This window comes from Harpia harpyja, chromosome 7 (assembly GCF_026419915.1).
Source record: "Harpia harpyja isolate bHarHar1 chromosome 7, bHarHar1 primary haplotype, whole genome shotgun sequence".
Classification (NCBI taxonomy): Eukaryota; Metazoa; Chordata; class Aves; order Accipitriformes; family Accipitridae; genus Harpia; species Harpia harpyja.
This window is the reverse complement of record NC_068946.1, coordinates 50,595,641-50,613,909: the sequence shown is the minus strand read 5'-3', so window position 1 is coordinate 50,613,909 and position 18,269 is coordinate 50,595,641. Positions and strand designations below refer to the sequence as shown.

The window sequence follows — 18,269 nt, the reverse complement described above, 5'->3', positions numbered from 1 at the left end:
CCCCTCCTTTCTTCTCAGACACAGCTTCATTCCCGATTTTCTCTACCTCCTTCCCGCCAGTGGTGCAGGGGGACAGGGATGGGGGTTACAGTCAGTTCATCACACGTTGTCTCTGCCACTGCTTCCTCCTCAGGGGGAGGACTCCTCATACTCTTTCCCCTGCTCCAGTGTGGGGTCCCTCCCACGGGAGACACTCCTCCACGAACATCTCCAACGTGAGTCCTTCCCGCGGGCTGCAGTCCTTCAGGCACAGACTGCTCCAACATGGGTCTCTTCCATGGGGTCACAAGTCCTGCCAGCAAACCTGCTCCAGCCTGGGCTCCTCTCTCCACGGGGCCACAGGTGCTGCCTGGAGCCTGCTCCAGCTTGGGCTTCCCACGGGGTCACAGCCTCCTTTGGGCATCCCCCTGCTCCACCGTGGACCTCCCTGGGCTGCAGGGGGACAGCCTGCCTCACCATGGTCTTCCCCACGGGCTGCAGGGGAATCTCTGCTCCAGCACCTGGAGCACCTCCTCCCCCTCCTTCTTCACTGACCTGGGGGTCTGCAGGGCTGTTTCTCTCACTCCTCTCTGCCGGCCGCTGTTGTGCAGGTTTTTTTCCCCACTTCTTAAATCTGTTATACCAGAGGTGCTACCACCATTGCTGATGGGCTCGGCCTTGGCCAGCGGCACTACCGACTTGGAGCCGGCCAGCATTGGCTCTATTTGAGCCGTGGGGAAAGCTTCTAGCGACTTCTCACAGAAGCCACCCCTGTAGCCTCCCCCCGCCCCCCCAAACCTTGCACACAAACCCAATACGCTTATCTTCACTTGAATGCTCTGGTTGGAAGGCAGGTTCCAAGTGATGTAAGTGGAACCTGTGGAGCTTTCTGCCCACTTTTGGGCACTCTGCACCCAAAGTCACCGAAATATCCATGTTAGCTGGAGACCAAGGCAACGCTACTTTCCCGCTCACCTTGCAGGGAACAGAAGGTGTTCAACACTGGGTAGCAATTAGGAGCTTATACATCCTGGGTATTAAACAGGGGTCTGGCTGGAGATTAATAGTTCACCCTTCGGGGAACTTATATGGGGCATCCAGAAGGTGGAAATGTTTCACCCCTCCTTTACATCCCGCTTCCAAACCTAAAGGTCTTCAGAGCACTCTGTAAACAGAGAGCAGGAGCAAGGGCACACGACAGGGCTCTGCTGTACAGTACTGACCACCCCTCTGGCCTCTGATATGGGTCCTGTGCCAGGGCCATGTTGCAATCATATCTGCTCAGATAAAAAGCTGAAGACAAGAAAGGTAACAATAATACCCTTGAGCTACCACTCCCTACTACCTCCCTAAGAGAAGCCAGACCATTAAAAATGCCACATAAATATCACTGACAGAAAACAGGCTTCAAGGTTATTCAGAAAAGCCCCACGCATAGACAACCTCCTCTTTTTAATAGTGATAAAAACCTTGAGTTTTTCAAAAGAGCAAGTCATGGCACAGGCAAACCCACCTTTCAAAACCCAACAGCTCCCTTTTTACAGAAGAAAAGGTAATGTTGTGGGGGAAACGTATAGCATTCCTCCTTCATGGGCCACAGAGGCATAATCAATTGGTACAACAGCACATTGTTGAAACACAAACCACGGAAAGCTGCTTTATGAATCCGTGCAGCCAGCTGGAACAGCCATCAACAGCTGTGAGAGGAATTCACTCCCGGACTGAATCACTTCATTAGGGTGGGGTTTTTCTCCTTTTATTACATGCAGCTCAGGCTGCTGATCCTCATCCTGAAGACCCTCCGTAGAGCAGCCCCACTTCTTTCTCTTCTCCCTTATATACTCAGGAACACTAATGGTTCCCACTGTATTACTTAATCTCCTCCTGAGACATCATTTCTCCCTCTCCCATCATATAGCTCACCAGCAGTCTTCCAACCTGCTACATCACACTGTGTGGTGTCCTAAGCTTTTTGACTGTAAGTTAGAAAGCATTAGTGGTTTGGGGGCAGCATGGGTAAGGAATTTGCCCCTAAGAGAAGGGCTTTTATCTGCAAATTGATTTAGCATAATGATTGCAATGAACTGCAAATCATGGAAACTGGGAGAAAATATCCAGATCGAATGACATTTCCTGCTTGCTCTACTTCTAATTCTGCCCTACTTCTGTGTGATACAGGCTACTTGATTATATGTGAAATGTAAGTGGACAGAACCACAGCCCAGAGCCCCAGCAAGCAGTGACACTGGAATGAATATACGTGTATCAATTTGAGCTTGAGACTGGCACAAAATTGCAAGGATGAAACCGCTAGCTGCTGAAGTCATGTGTACTTGGCATGAGCAACAGCAGGTGACATCAAAGGGTGTTTGTAATGAAATACGATTATCTCAAGAAAATTCCCAATTCCTTCATTGAAAACAACCATACAAACCTCCAAATATAGTGAAAAGGAATAATAATTTCTAAACAAGTAAAAGCTGAAATAGGATATACCTTCAAACAAAATGCTGATTGAAATATGCCTTCTCCTAAGCTTATACTTCTATGGGATTTTCAGAAAAATAAAAGAAATGTCTCTGGTATTCTGACAGCATAGCCAACTTCAGCCCTCTTCTTCATTTCCATTGTAGAAAAGCCAGCAGACCCTTATACTGAGGAAAACCTCAGTATTAAGAACAAAAAGAAGATATTCAAAGAACAGTGTTCAACACTCACGGCAACCTTGTGAAAGCTGTTCCAGCAAGTACACAGGTACACACCTATGACAGGCTCCAAAATGAACCATTGAGTGGATAACTGTGGTCAGCATCAGGGCTATTTAGACACGTTGTGTGCTTTTTTTAAATCTTACCCGAACTGCTACAGCGAGATGGTTCCACGAGTCTGCCGGTCTTATCGTAACAGGCAATAGCTCGCAGTCGTACACCCTCGCCACACTCCTTGGTGTCTCTGTGGGATCTCATTCCCAAATGCAGCTCAGATGTACCTCCTCCAATAATGCAGTCAGACCAGTTTCCGTGGGGCTGGGAGGTAAACACCTCGCAGGGGCACAGCTCTGTTTCAACTTGAGGATAAACTTCTGTATTCTGGCATTTGTCTCGCTTTCTGCTTCGCCCTGTTCCAACCACAGAAATCTGTTTGTTAGCTTAACATCTGCTACTTTTGATAACAACACGTCATATTATTTATACTTGCATGAATTCAACACATTAGAACCTAGACAATCTGAATGTTAATATCCAGAAACATTTCCGAAGCATCTATTAGCTGCTGCCAGTGCTCTGGAGTGCAAGGACAACGTATTTATCTCCAGGGGCAACCAGAGAACTTGGAAATACTGTTTTGATGGGTAGGGCAAGGAGCAAAATGCAAAGTCTTACTCCACTAGCGGTCTGCCCAGAAAATGCTTTGTAATTTTATATAATATCATTTTCTCTAATTATCTGATGAAAATAAATTGATTGTTTTGTCTCTATTTGCTCGCAATCAATGGTTGCTAGGACAACTTCCAGAGGACTCTACATTAGCCACAACTTCTTCTTTGAGGCTACTTTACAAATTAGTTAAAGATGCACTCTGCACACAAACCACACTTCGAAGAAAACAGAAAAGATAATTCTCAGTAAATTATTAGGGCTGGAAAGCATTTCAATGATTGGATTTGGTTTAATGTTTTCTTTTGCTCTCTTCTTTCAACAGGTTTTAAAAGAAGGCTCTTTACAGACCTTTCAGTAGCTTCACAAAGCAGAAGCATTCAAATAAACTTGTGGCACAGCCCTCTGCAGCTGCACTCTCCATGCCCTGTTCCTGGAGGATGTCTAGGCATAAGAAGACGTCCCCAGTAGAAGGAGAGATAATGCAAAGAACAGAATTCATGCTCCCTGCATCCCTACAGCTGCCCCAGGGGACAAAGGTCTGCATAGAGCCTCTAAAGATAAAATCAATGCTTTTCTTGGCATGGGTTAGCCAACGTGACATGGAGCAATCTTCATGCTGGCTGAGCTCAGGAGCGTCCGCATTTGGCATCTGCACAGAAGAGGAGAATTCCTCTTCACTAACAAACCGCATCTATATCCCATCTTCAAAATGTGCCTTGGGGATCTTGGATGCGCTAAAAATACTTCTGCAAGAAGTTTTTAACGCTTTGATCCCAAAAGAAATGTTTTCTCTTTGGTATTGCGCACAAATAAGATACTAAAAACAAAAAATAAGTTATATAATGCAACAACCCTCTTTCTAGTCTGGAACCAATAGTCATTTCATCACACGTCACCAGGAGCACAAGCTGGCTGCCATCAATACCTGTTTGCATACACGCATGTACCTCCAAAGAGAAGGGCATCAATTGCAGACCCTTAGTAGCACTATCCTTCAAGCCCCAGCTCTTTCAAAACTGTATTTCCAGAGTTTTGGGAATGTAAAGTTTGCCAGCACAATGGGATAATAAACACAAAGAAATCAAATAGTGCCAACATCTTTATGTTTTTATATATATATTTATGAGCATATTCAGGTAAGGTATAAGGGGTACAACTCCATATACTTAAAGGAAAGTCTTTTAAAAGGCTTTAAATAGATTGGGAGCTCTCTAGTGGCATTTCCAGCATTTTATGTTTGATGAGCTGACAGAAGCCACAAACTCAGTGTATATGTACAGCTGTATGTTCTGCGTTATTAGTAAACGTGGGAATTTGGGACTTGCCCATGTTTTGCCATTACTACATGAAGCACATCAGACACAGGTAAAGATGCTAATAATCTCACACTTATACAACACTTTTTTTCCAACTTGCCCTGCCATCTGTTTTGTAGGAATCTTCTTTCTAATGAAATTGCTATGAAAGCCCTATTTTGAGGGCAAAAGTGGCATTCGTCCCATACTCTTCACAAAGAAGTAGTTTTAGAATTAGTGATGGTGATATTTCTATGATCTTCACAGACTGCTTTAAAAATTACTGTTAAAAATACCATCTCCATAATTTTCAAGGACATGAATTCTTCAATTAAATAGCATTTTGTTTTTTAAATTAAATTTCTGAACACTAACAAATACAATAGATATTAAATATTATCAGGTAGTACATACTGTACATAAAAATTATAGGAAACATTAAAAATACACCTTCCTACAGAAAATGCATTGTATCCATAGCACAGTGAATTAACTGACTGTATTAATTAACTGAAGATTTACTAAAAACTGTGTTTTCATTATAATGACTTTGAATTTTGATATGTTCTGTAATAAGTCTTTTGCTTCCTAAGTAATGACTAATTTTATATGTAGAGTCTATGATTACTTACTAAGTAAAATGAATAATACTATTAAAAACTGAGTGGGAGGCAAGCAAATACTTAGCAAACAATTAGCAGATCCCCACTAAATGACATTGTTAATGATCTCTTATAATGAAGCCGAAGCATTCACTTGAGCATAGACACACACACTGATGAACAAGGAGGTACAATTCATGCACGCTTACCGAAAGGTGAAATACAAATGGATAAAGGACTCTTTTAACATCATAAAGTACTTCCCAAAACAGCACTTTCCTTAAATCTTTGGACTGAGTTCACACGGATAGGATTTTTTCAAGACTTTTGGCCAGCTCCAATTTTCATGAAGTTTTATGCAAATACATGTCAGCACTAATCTCGTCGACTTCCCCTTTTGAAATGTGGTCAAACCAAACCCGATGTCTGATTAGGTCCTCCCTCGCTGCTCTCTGTGCTGTTGTGCTGTCCTCACCCCAGCACCACCTGGGACACCCGCTGCATGTTCACCACTTGCTTTTCAGAACACCTTTGCTGGGAGTGGGCTGAGATCACGAGCTCCTTCCCGGCAGGAAGAAGGGAACCCAGCAAGGTTGTATGGGAGAGACTGGTGGTGTTTGGTCACAAATGCAGTGCGGGTGAGGAGAGAAGCCATCCAAACCTGAATATCAGAAACCATTTTTGGTTCACTTACTTGAACAGATCTATGTCTGATGTAGAACAGAGTAAGAAACGGGATAGGTAACACCACACTGTTGTGTAACTTGCACACATGTTCATAAAGAAAATTCAGATTTAAAACTACCTGGAAGTAAGTATTCACTTATTTCTTACAGTATCATATTTTCTATAAGATCAGGCACCTATTGTTCCGATAGGGATAGAGGATTTCTACTATTATGAACATACAGGCATTGATACAGAGAACATTTTAGACTACGCTCTTTGACAGAAACAATAGAGTATTTTATAATAATGATTTTTATGTAAAGGAGAAATCTTTATCCTTTAATGAGCTATACTCATGAATGGCAGCTTGAAGCGATTATGTCTGTATACTGTAATTGTTAGTTACTAAAAACTTGGATCATTCCAACAGTAACAAACTGAATAACAAGATAGCCGTGCAGCCAGGTACCAGTGAGTACAGAAGAAAGGAGCAGTGGTAGCCACCATACTTTGCTGCCATCCAGTTCCCAGGCATTGTCACAGTGGATATTTTTACAGCAATGTTAGTATTTTACTCCATAGTAGAAGTCTTTGAAGTTTCACCTCTATTAACAGAGCAAACTCAAACCAGCTGCACCACAGCTCTCAAACACAACACAGAAATACGGAAAGACGCGAGTGTTCAGGATAACAATAACAGTAAATTTCTTGTAAACCTTCTGAAAACAGTAGAATTCATTTTTATTTGATTTGGCTATGTGTCTGGCGGGGGGGAGTAAGACAACTCCTAACAAAACAAGTGGCTCCAAACTATTAATGTTACAGAGTTTTAAAGCTTTTCAGTTTGATCAGCATTCAAATAATATAACAAACCACAACAGCAAGCATGGGAGACTGCTCCATGAAATGGTTTGAACTAGAGTGTTTAATGAATACATATAAAAGATCAAACAAAACTGTTTTAACAATACTGGTTTTTCTTTATTCATTATATTAATTTGGCCTGGTGAACTACTGGATACGGCTGAGCACAAAATTCCCAGCTTTAAACTTCGTCCAGATTTCAACAGTCTTAAACAGAAAAACACAGTGATTTTTATCCTTGTATATGCATTTGCTGCATGCTTCCCAGATTAATAGATCAGATAAACTTGCACAATGCATAGTCACTGTTTTATTTGGTTTCTGCCTAAAAATGGCTTTCCCCCACTGAGTTTTTCTGCACTATTCTCATACCAAAATGCGTGTGCGTAAAGCAGGCAATGATGAGTCTCAGATCAAAAATCAATTAAGGATGATAACTACTCTGTCTGGATTTTCCCAAAACCCCAACGCCAGCCCAACATCTGAGAAACATTATTCACCAGTATCACCATCAGATAAATACTATAAAAGATTATACCTGTGAGTGACCGTCTCCTACTTCTAGTTGATTCACAGTCAAACGAGCATGCTGTAAATTTAGACCAGGGGGTAAATGTGCAGTCATCTTTGCAGGGAACGAGACACTCCTGAACAAGAGATGGCATAGCTCCTGCCCACCGCAGGCAGTCACTGACATCGGCAGAGTCGTCGTGCTCTGACAGGCACGTAACAGCTGAAAAGTAAAGGTACAGAAATCTTTATACTCTTATATATATTGTATTATACTCTATGCAGGCAGCACTTGTGTTCTATGCAAGATTCACTTCTCTGGGTTAACAGGATAAAGCTGATTTATTTTTAGGTCATTATTCATGTGTCACTCAAAGATGTGCTAGAAGCTTCACAAAACCATAGAGACACATTCTTATTTGAGCAGTTTGTTATCTAAATGATGATATAAATTCAATGTTCTCAAGGAGGCCATCATTTTAAGGGTTGGGGCAACAGTTTAACCAATGATACATTCTACAACCAAACAAGAAAAGATGTCATACTGTGGCTATGTGCCATAAAGCATATTTGGTCAAGGCCAGGATCCCCAAGCTGTGATGCACACACTATACCTGGAATTGAAACTGCTTCAAAGTGGAAAAAAAAAAATTTAAAAATATAAAAAAAGCTTCCTTCTCCAAAACTTCCATCTTTTCCATATTTCAGATGAAGGGAACAACTGTCTGAGCAGCTTTCCCATACAGAATGGTGACCTCTGCTCTGAGCCGCAGATGCTACAGCTAAATGCTTCTTGCAGCAAGGTGTAAATACCAGGTCTGGCCCCTCCAAACTGAGTTCCCTAAATATTGTGCTACCCCTTGTGCTTTCCCGCTCTCTGGCCATCTGAACCTTTGAATCTCTTGCATAAACGGAGATGTTTAGGAGGAAGGGCACGAGAGTTCAGCCTGTGGCCATGATAGGGGCTGCAGCTACTGCACTTTACTAGATAACCTGCTTTTATGGTGCACGATAGCTCGCTATAAGAGCACTACTGAATGGATCCATTAACAGGAAAAACACAAACCCCAACTGCTCCGTAGGTCTTAGCTGAGGACGGCATCACTCTGCCGAGCTCCATCCGACCCGAAGTGCCTTCGCACACGGGCAGAGGCAGAGCACTTGCACACACACCGAGATTTACCTTCACACACAGCACTATCAAGGCTGCAGCCCACATTCAAATGCGATGCATTTCTCTGGTCCCCTGCCCAAAGCTTTACCAGGTCTTTAAGACTGGGCCATGGCAATAGGAAACAATAAGCACAGGGCCGGGCTGGGGCTGAGGTCTCTGAATTTGGACTTAGATGCCTTTGGGGCCAGGCAAGGGTCAAAAAGGGTTTGCAAGAGCACAGCCCAGGACTTAGATGAACTGATTTCCCCCCAGTTTTATTACAGGTCAATGCCCTTTTCCTTCAACACCCTCATCCTTTTTTGGACTATAATGATTAATTTTTCAGGGTGGATAATGGCACTGTATAGCCATGATGGAGGACAAAAGTATTACTGTATAAATCTGAGTACAAGAAGCCTATAATAAAACTTGCTAAAGTTTCAATGAATTAATAATAAGTAATTATAATAAATAAAAATAGCCTGCACATCATGGAGTCTTTCATTTCATTAATAATAATTAATTCTTACAAAACCTCCAAGATTATAGGCTTTTTATATCCTACATTGTAAGTTAACCAAAGCAAAGATAGGTCGTGACTTGATTAAAATAATAAAGTCAGGGACAGAGTTAGGAATTGAATTTGGCCCCAAGAGTTTAGTCATGTCAGGCTCTCTGATTTCAGGCAAGTCCACACATTGTATCATAAAGCTACAGAAGATTAAATAATTTAATTCAGATTTTATTATTTAACTTTAACAACCTGTGATATTATTTTATGAAGATTCCTAAATAATTCAGGTTTTTGAGGCCGCATATATTTTTCCTTGTTGCCAGCACTTAATGTAACTAGGATTGCATGAAGAAAAACAGAAAAATAACTCTCTGTTTTCTTACAGTTAAAGGATTTACCGGGGTGTAACTTTGCAATGAATACACATGATTTTTGGTTTTTAACTACAGCACTCTATGGGAGCAAGGCATGGGTTGGCAACCACCTGGAAATAAAAAAAAATCTTATTAAAATGTAATTAGATTTCTAAGGAAAAAATCAGCATTTTGAAGAGCGTGCAGAAGGCAAGCAATTGTTAAAAGTCTCTTTAGACTCAAGTGACAGTAAATCAGCATATTAATAACTACCTCTAAATTGCTGATCCTCGCCTTTCACTTTCAATCCTTGTGACCCTTCCTATCTCTCAACTCTGGCAGTCAGAAACTCGGAGACATTCCCCTTCTCAATTACAAGAGCGTGAGGACAGAGGTCACCACTCTGTACGGGAAAGCGGGGTAATTGCCCTCTTCAGGAAGGTTAAACAAGGAATAGACTCTGATGCCCAAGGTCTGTGTAGCCTCATTACCTTTAGCAAGGACACCAAAGATTTGGCAACGCAAATGTGTCCACATGAAGTGTGGCCAAGTGTATGCAAACCATCTTCTCAGCATCGCTACAACCGCTAGCATCTGCAGGGAAGTGAACAATATCCTACGCTGCCAGCCCCGTGAAGCAATATTTGCAATTGCATAATAAACCATCATGTTGCAACGTTTACTACTGTCTGACAGAAGACCACAATTCATTCCTGACATTTAATAATGGCAGCACAAGTGATGGAACTTCTAAATGTCGATGTTAAACCAGAGGCTCCACGCTGCAATGAGTTATTATCTAATGGCCCAATCTTCTGCACAAATGTCCTTAATTTTAAACATACAAATAATTCACTTGTTCGCTGAGCCTATTTAGATGCTAAAAGTGATGGATATATAAGGACATATGAGATCAGGGCAAATATTTGACAGACATCATGGAGCTTAAAGAAATCAGTGGCAATAGTAAACATGGGTAGAGGAAAGTTAAATTAAAACAACAAATAATACAGTGGATTATACATCTACAAGCACGGAAACAGGAAGGAGTTGAAAAGAAGAAAATATAATGGATAGTCTAGTAAGAGACATAAGACCTAAAAGGAGGAGAGGAGGACAATCTCGTGTGAGGTGATTAGGGACAGGCAGGTGGTTGAAAATAGAGAATTGCTTTTCTTCTCTACTTCAGGAATTTTTGTAAGTGCAGATCCTGGTTACTCAGTCCGGTCATTCCTGACAGAGCAACAAAGCCTCAGTGTCAGCAAGGAGAGAAGGCAGTGGCCAAAGAGCAAGGAATCAGAAAAGCTTTTTATGATGCCTAAAATACTTCCTAAAGAGCAAACATCCCGCTTGCTTCCCATTCTCCTGGACTTTTGCACTTATCAATGCCAACGGTGTTATTACCAAACTGGTGGGCCCAGATGAGCACCTCTTTGGTGACCCAGTTGGCAGCTGCATCATTTTCCTGGGAGAGCAGGCACTTCTTGTTTTACACGCACAAAATAAAATGCCAGCCATGAACATCTGGTACCCTTACACACCAAAAACCCTTACCTCCTTGGATTGGCCTAAGCAGTACAGTACTTTTCAGTCATATTAGGAAGCAATTCATTTCTACTCAAGAGTCTGCACACATCTTCAAAGATGATGCCAATGCATGACTTCTTCAGTTTGAACTGAATTATCTCCAAAAGCCTGAGCTTAATGGGCCTGATCTTTACAGCATGTCAGTCATAAGAAATGGCAGGATTTCTGCTACATGCTTACAACTATGCTTGAGGTGAGCAGCATGAACTGCTAAAATAAATTTAATAATAAAACAAAAGCCCATCAGGACATTTTAATGGATTGAGAAGGGCCAGACAGGAAGCAGCAGAGCTGACGGATCCACTCCAGTGGTTTGTTCAGGAAGTAGTCACCTCATTTCTGCCTGCTGCAAACTTATTTTCCAGTTAAGTTAGCTTTAACTTTTAAGAGAAAAATATTTTCAAATACAGGCACTTCTGGAAACAGAATGAGGCAAATTTATTCTCAGTGGACCTTCAGGAAAGTTAGTAAAATTATTTATCCTTGGTGGTTTCAAACTACTGATTGGTTTGGCTCATGTGTGGTTTATGTTGCATAAAAAATATTTCCCCGTAATCCTCAGTTCTGTCACAATGGTTTTAAATAAACGCATACCGCAAAGCCATTTCTGCTATGTCAACATCTCATTGGTTTTTTTTTAAGTGGGATACCACCAGAGGGCAAATGCAGTCCATTTGCAGCCCTATGCACTGAGAAAAAAAAAATCACAGAGTAACGATAAATCCCTCCTAGACATAATGTGTGATTTCTACCGTCTCTGCAGCATTTAAAATGGACACAAACATATGAATAGAAACAGCTAATAACAGGACACTGCCAGATAAAGGGTTTCGAATTATAATATTGATTCCCACAAAGAGGGGAAATGCAGAATTTCCTTTTGAAGTCCTGCTATTCTTTCTTATTACCACCAGTCAACGCCACCAAACTGGAATTAAACACTTGGGGCCAAGCTGTGGGATGAGAATTTAATACAGTTCTGTTGATATAAAACAACGGCTGACTCAAAAAAAAAAAAAAAAAAAAAAAGAATTACACCTTCTCTTATAGTGATAAAAACAAGATCATGAATTAAACTGAAAGGTAACCAGGTTTAAAATGCTAAAAGAAAAGATCTTTCTTTCAGGGCAGGGCTGGAATTGTTTAACAGACAGAGTGGATACACCTGTTAAGGTGCCAACAAAAGTTAGTGCTTAAAATGAGCAATGAAAATAGCTGCAGATGCAACCGTTTTACTTCAAGGCATAAGTCAAGTGTTAAATGTACAGCATGGGGAGGAAATTTCCCTTTCTGCCGGTATGGGTTCCTGTCAGGATACTGAACAAGGACCACTAATGGGATATTCAGTACGACAGTCTCTGTCTTCTGGTTTTATATTTAGACCCACAAGAGTATGTTTGTATGCCACCATCTTAGCATATGGCACGTGGAAGCATATGGAAGCTATATTCTTTAACTACATTTATCTTAAATTAAAAGTAAATAGCAGACACTTCTATAAACTTTTACATGGTGAAATCAAATGTTTGTATGCTGTCAAATTGCAGAGGCACTGAATGCATCCTTAAATGATGTTACATCACCACCAAAGCAGCATGTCAGCATCAAACTGGGGTAACTCAAGTGCTCTCAGTAGGCACATGCCTGCCTTGAAAAGCACTACAGACGGTCCTACCAAAAGGAGGGGAAGAAATATTATAGGCATAGCATTGCATCCAATAAGGAAAGATAACATAAATACAGTTCCTATATAGTTCCTCTTAAGTACAAATCCAATTACAGACAGTCTTGGTAATCACATTCATTTACAAAAGTTATAATCAATTCTCCTTTAAAAATGCATTTCAACAGTTTCCAAAGGGTAAAAAAGCTGAAGACTGAGAATATCAACTACCAACAGTAAAATTATATTGTACCATGGCACTTCAATTTGGGAAACCTAAATTAGTGGTTTCAAAACTCTGGAATTAAATGTCATTAGAACATCTGAAAACAATGACTGATAATTCCAGGAAGGTACACTCAGGCCAAACACTAAAACTAAAGCTATGTGGTAGCACAAATCAAATGACTGGACTTAGTACAGAAACAACAGGATAACCTATGAGGCTAGACAAGAAGTCTAACATCCAAGATGTGTAGACGCGATGATGTAATAATCTTCTCTGGCTTCAAATTCTAAGAACGTGTGAAAAATCAACGCCAGCATGTAAAGTCAAGGGCATTATTTTAATGTAGCTGTTTACCTTCTCAATGTTCAGAAAAATTCTTTTTGTGTTGCGTAATTATTCTCATTACCCTTCAATGTAACAAGATAACATACCATTTCTTACACGTGTCACTAATGATAAGTGAAAAAGGAATTCAGGGATAATATGTTAGAAAAAAAGAAGAAAATAACTTTAAGGATCCAGACTTGCTGACTATAACCACAGTCTCATAACTCATGATGACCTCATTTATTTTCTGTATTGATAATCTTTCATACTTACAACAATTTTCTCCAAAACCCCAGGTGGAACATTTATGTTATCCTTGGTATGTTAACACAACCCCTCATTATAGGAGGAGACTGGAAACAGACATAATAGAAGACATAAGGTAAGGCTTTGCTGAGACTCAGGTGTAAGTCTAAGGCCCTGATTCTGTAAGGACAAAAGTACACGCTTAAGTTCACCACTGTGACCCCCTCCTTGGATGCAGCAGCACTCCCTGCAGTGAAGTGAAATGCATCCAAAGTTTGGACTTACAGAAGCAAACCATAAGATAACCATTAAAAATGAGTCGGAGGAAGAGAACAAATGATGCCAGGAAGGACATCGCAGACACAAATCTAGTAAAAATAACTGAGGAAGAGACGGAACAACTAGTTATGCAGCAGAGAAACTGGCTCTGAGATCACCAGTTTCCCATTTTGCAATTATTAATGATATTGACAGTAGTGCTAAAGGGCTAACAAATGCTGTGGAGCAGAGTGCTGAATAAACACAGACCCCAACCAACATGCACCATAAACAAACAAGAGGAGCCTGAGATGAGGTTGGGAAGCAATAAAGATGGTAAATATCAACAGAAAAGATAAAGGAAAGCAACTGAAATGATTTGCATGAAAAGGGGTCAGGGAAGAACTGGGTAGAAAAGTTGCGTACAGAGCATTAGCATGGAGAAGAGACTGCAACAGGGGAAAGGGAAGAAGTTTGGGATAGAATTAGAAGGGAAGAAAAAAAAGCAGGCAGAACTGTAAAGATCCTTCTCCAGTGTAAAGGTCCATGTTTTAGCTGCAGTTTGGGTTGGTTTCTCTCTGCAGCCTTCCCACAATAAGACCTGTACGTGGGGAAAAACACAGGTTCATCTAGGTACAGGAGCCTCAGAAGAAGGACAGCCCCAGCTGCAGCTTTCTGGGGCTCAGCCTGGTGGGAGGTCACCTCCAGCACAGCCACAGCCGTGCCCCGGCCGGGGCAGTCGTCCCCACATCCATGTGTTTGACCCAACCGTAGAGCTTCCCTGCGGCTACATGTCATTGGCATTCACCAGATGGAAGGGGATAAAGAGGTCTGTAGACAAGGTCTGCATACCAGAGGCACACGTCCCTCCCAGACCGTTCACTCTTCACGGCTCAGAGCCTCTCAGCCAGCACCACAGCACGAGCATGAGAACGGAGCAGTTTGTCCGAAAGGGATTAAATATGTCCAGGGCTGCATATTAAACCCAGTAAAATCAGTGCAGGCTGACTTCTGTCATTTAATGCCTTAAACTGGACTCACCTCTGTTCCACTTAAAATAACTTCTTAGAGTACAATTTTTCTTTGATACTTATGGATGAGGTTATCGATTATTTGGCTGGGAATATGATTTAAATCACTGAAAGAATTGAGCTGTACATGTCAATTTTGCCAAGCTGTGAGACTTGATGTTTTAATGCTTCCTCAGCTGTGAACCAAGACTGCCCACTGTTTAAGGAGAAGTAGGAGAGAAATACATTGCTATAAAGCCCATTCCTCCTCCCACCCACACACTGAATGCAGAACACGGGATTGATACATTAATGTCTAGCACCATTTTCATTTTAATAAAAGTGTTTTCTTATTGCAAGTGGTTCACACTCTGCCTGGCTAGAAAGACAAAATAATATGATTTTTTAATGTTTCAAATTTACTTTAGCCAGAGAATAACTGCAATCTGAGTGCTTCTACATTATGCAATCAGTCTAAGGAATCTTTCGCAATTTTTCCCTTTTTTTTCTAACATTATTATAGGTTTTGAATTGCTTTTACTTTCATTTTCTATTAAAAAGAAAATCAATGGAAGTGCATTAGATGATTAATGATAGAAATTATGCTTCTGCTCCTTTCAGAGAACATAAAAAAATACAAAAATATGCTTCCTTTTTTTCCCTCTTTCTGTGGCCCACAATTACTAAAATTACTCGAGTTCAATTTATCAGTAGCACCTATCATCAAGTTATATTTAAGATGAATTATTTATTGCACAACTTGAAAATAAAACTAAGATATCCTGTTATATATACACACATTGAGACCACAGTAAATAAAGAGAATCAAACACGCCAAATAACACAAGAGAGAGAAAATGGAAAACAAACAACTTTACAGTATTTCTAGTAACGCTCAAGTTGGAAAATCACTTAGCTGATTAAGAAAGCACTGACTTTTTTTTGAAAGCTCTGCCTCAAGTTATACATTCACTGGCCAGTGTTTTTAGTGGTAGCTGGATGAATTTAAAATCTCAAGCACCCTGTTTTATTCCAGCCAGGTCCAGGTTTTGGTAGCACCCCATAGTCATCTATCACGACAGCAGTAGAGAGCTCAACACTACAGCCAACTTACATGGCAAACCCAGCCTTAGAAAGGTCTCAGAAAACAGCCCTGTAAACTTGTCCAGCCAAAAGCCCACTTCAGTCTGAATTTTTTTGGTATTAGGTTTGATAAAATTATCCACTCGTATCATCTTTCAGATAACCGGGCATTCAAAAACATTGCATTATGTTGGTGTAGGAAAATACATTCGAAAATCTTGCTCTGGAAGGCAGGCACTCTGCCATTTCACTGCATCTATCCCTTTACAGTGAAGCACAGATACTAAATCAAGAACATAACACTAACAAGCTGACATATTTACAACTAACCCATTATATTTAAAACATTATGGTCCAAGGTAACACCTAAAGATTTTAACCTACCTTCCTCCTCTGCTCCCCACTCCCCAGCTATGGCTCTTCTCATTTTGCCATTCAAAACTCCTCGCTGCTCTTGGCCGGTCAGGGACCAGCAACTAAGCCACTGTGGACATATATGGGCCTTTCAATAACTTTTAAACTCATCTTGATGCCTCCTGCTCTCACCTGCCCGTCCTCCTTCTCCGCCGGTTAATTCTGTTGTTAATGCCCACACCCTGCCCTACCAGGCATGCTCCAAAGCCCCGAGTAAGACAGCACAAATTAACCTGCTGTTGCATAGATCTCCTCATTACAACAAGGGGTTGTGTGGCAGCCTGATGTCCGTTGGGGTGGATCCATCGCATTTTCTTCAAAATCTGTATTTGCTCACTGCCTGGCCACACAGCTAACATTTAAGGGAGAATAAACAATATTGTCTGAAATTATCAATTCCTCCCCGACAGTACCACCCGCATGATGCTGTTTACACCATTGCACCTAAGTAAAGCCATGCAGATTTGGACTGGTGTAAAATAAGACCAGAATGTGGTCTCCTCTATTTATTTGTATTTTTAATTAGCCATGCTTTTCCAGAATTCAGACCACCATGGCATTTTACAGCATACAGACTTGTCATCTTTATCAAAATCCAAAACTACAATTCAGAAAGTAGTAACATGGAAATTTGGAAACCCCCTGATCAGTTTCTATATTCCACTCATAGATATTGCTGTTAAATTTTTCTAAAGTACCAGTGGATTTTGCAAACATGGTCCTGCATAAAACTTTCCACTTCAACTATCACTTTTCTACAGTAAAGAACAGTTAAAACTAAATGCTTTGAGGTCTGAAGTCTGGCTACTCATCTCCAGCCTAAAACTGATAAAACAACTAAATCTACTTTGACTGAAGCTAATAAAAATGCATACTCAAATAATTCATGTTATCTAAATCAAGTATCTTTCAGCCATTGTACAATATTTTCTACCTTGTGAGACAAAGTAAAGATACTGTACTTGAGATTGAAGCCTAAATACAGTAAAGACACTGTACTTAGATTAAAGGTTAGAGAGGCAGAAAGAGATTGTGAAAAATTTCCCACACACAACCTTGAGAAATCAAAGGTTGGGGCCTTTCAGGAGATTTGCCCAGTGGGAAACCTAAGTACGCAGATTTGAATCCCAGTAAAAGCAAAGTCACACTCTGATGTGTGGGAGTTCCATAGATGTATACATAATGTATAAATTATACATACAGAAAGGCTTTTTATACTTCTTCCTAAACATTCCTAGTGTGAGGGGAAAAAGTGTTTTACAGAAACCCTACCTCAGGGCATCCTTTCTTTAGCAGGAAAAAAACAAAGACAAACAAAACAAAAAAAAAACCCCAAATTCCCCAGAAGAGACTAACAGTCCAAGATACTGAAGGATATATTTCTATATAGTGAGTATAAAAGACCCTGATTCCCATAAGAATTGATATTTCCCCTGGGTCATGCTAAATGATCCTTTTTGTGTGAGCACAGGAGTTCCAATAGGTTTGCCTCTTAAGGATAATAAAAATAATTACACTCATTTTTCCTTATGTTTGTTGTTCAGACTATTCTCACTGCTAGCACATTCCCTCTTACTTTTCTTTTGAAACTAACAGATCTAAAGGGAATATTTGCTTTCCCCTTCTAATCTCTTAAAAACAAGGTAGATCAGAGAAGATGCAAAGGTAGATACCTTACAGTATGTTACATTTTTCTTACAATGATCTCTTCCTTTCTTACAGGCAGAAAAAAAAGAAACATTTCTTATTTAGCTGCTGCTACTCTCCTTAAATTTGCACTAAACTGTTACAATCGAGTGGGGATTATAAAGCAGATTGTATTCCTGCTGAAACAATGGGAAAACTCACATTTATTTCAATAGGAAAAGAACAGATCCTATTACACTTTCTTTTTAATATCTATGAATGAAGCATTTGTTTGCAAGCATTTGTTTCTAAAGCAATTACACAATCCAAACACTGATTGATCACTGGATCGTTCATGTGTAACAGATACAATATTTGGACACAAAAAGTTCTCTATTGTGATTTCTTTACCATTGCTTCAGATCATGTAATTTATGCTTTGTTTAACAGAAAAAACAATCAAATGCAATAAAAACAAATTAATACAAGAGAAAGTAAATTTCATCA

At 40.4% G+C, this 18,269-nt stretch overlaps 1 protein-coding gene across 2 annotated transcripts in view; it reads right to left on the bottom strand.

Moving 5' to 3' along the window:
- Positions 1-18,269, bottom strand: part of THSD7B (thrombospondin type 1 domain containing 7B) — a 338,963-nt gene that overhangs the window by 100,883 nt on the left and 219,811 nt on the right. For both annotated transcript variants that reach the window (XM_052793131.1, XM_052793132.1), the window contains exons 14-15: positions 7,328-7,522; positions 2,834-3,097 (exon numbers count right to left, since the gene is read on the bottom strand). In XM_052793131.1, coding sequence (XP_052649091.1) covers positions 2,834-3,097; positions 7,328-7,522 — 459 coding nt within the window. The remainder of the gene's footprint in view (positions 1-2,833; positions 3,098-7,327; positions 7,523-18,269) is intronic.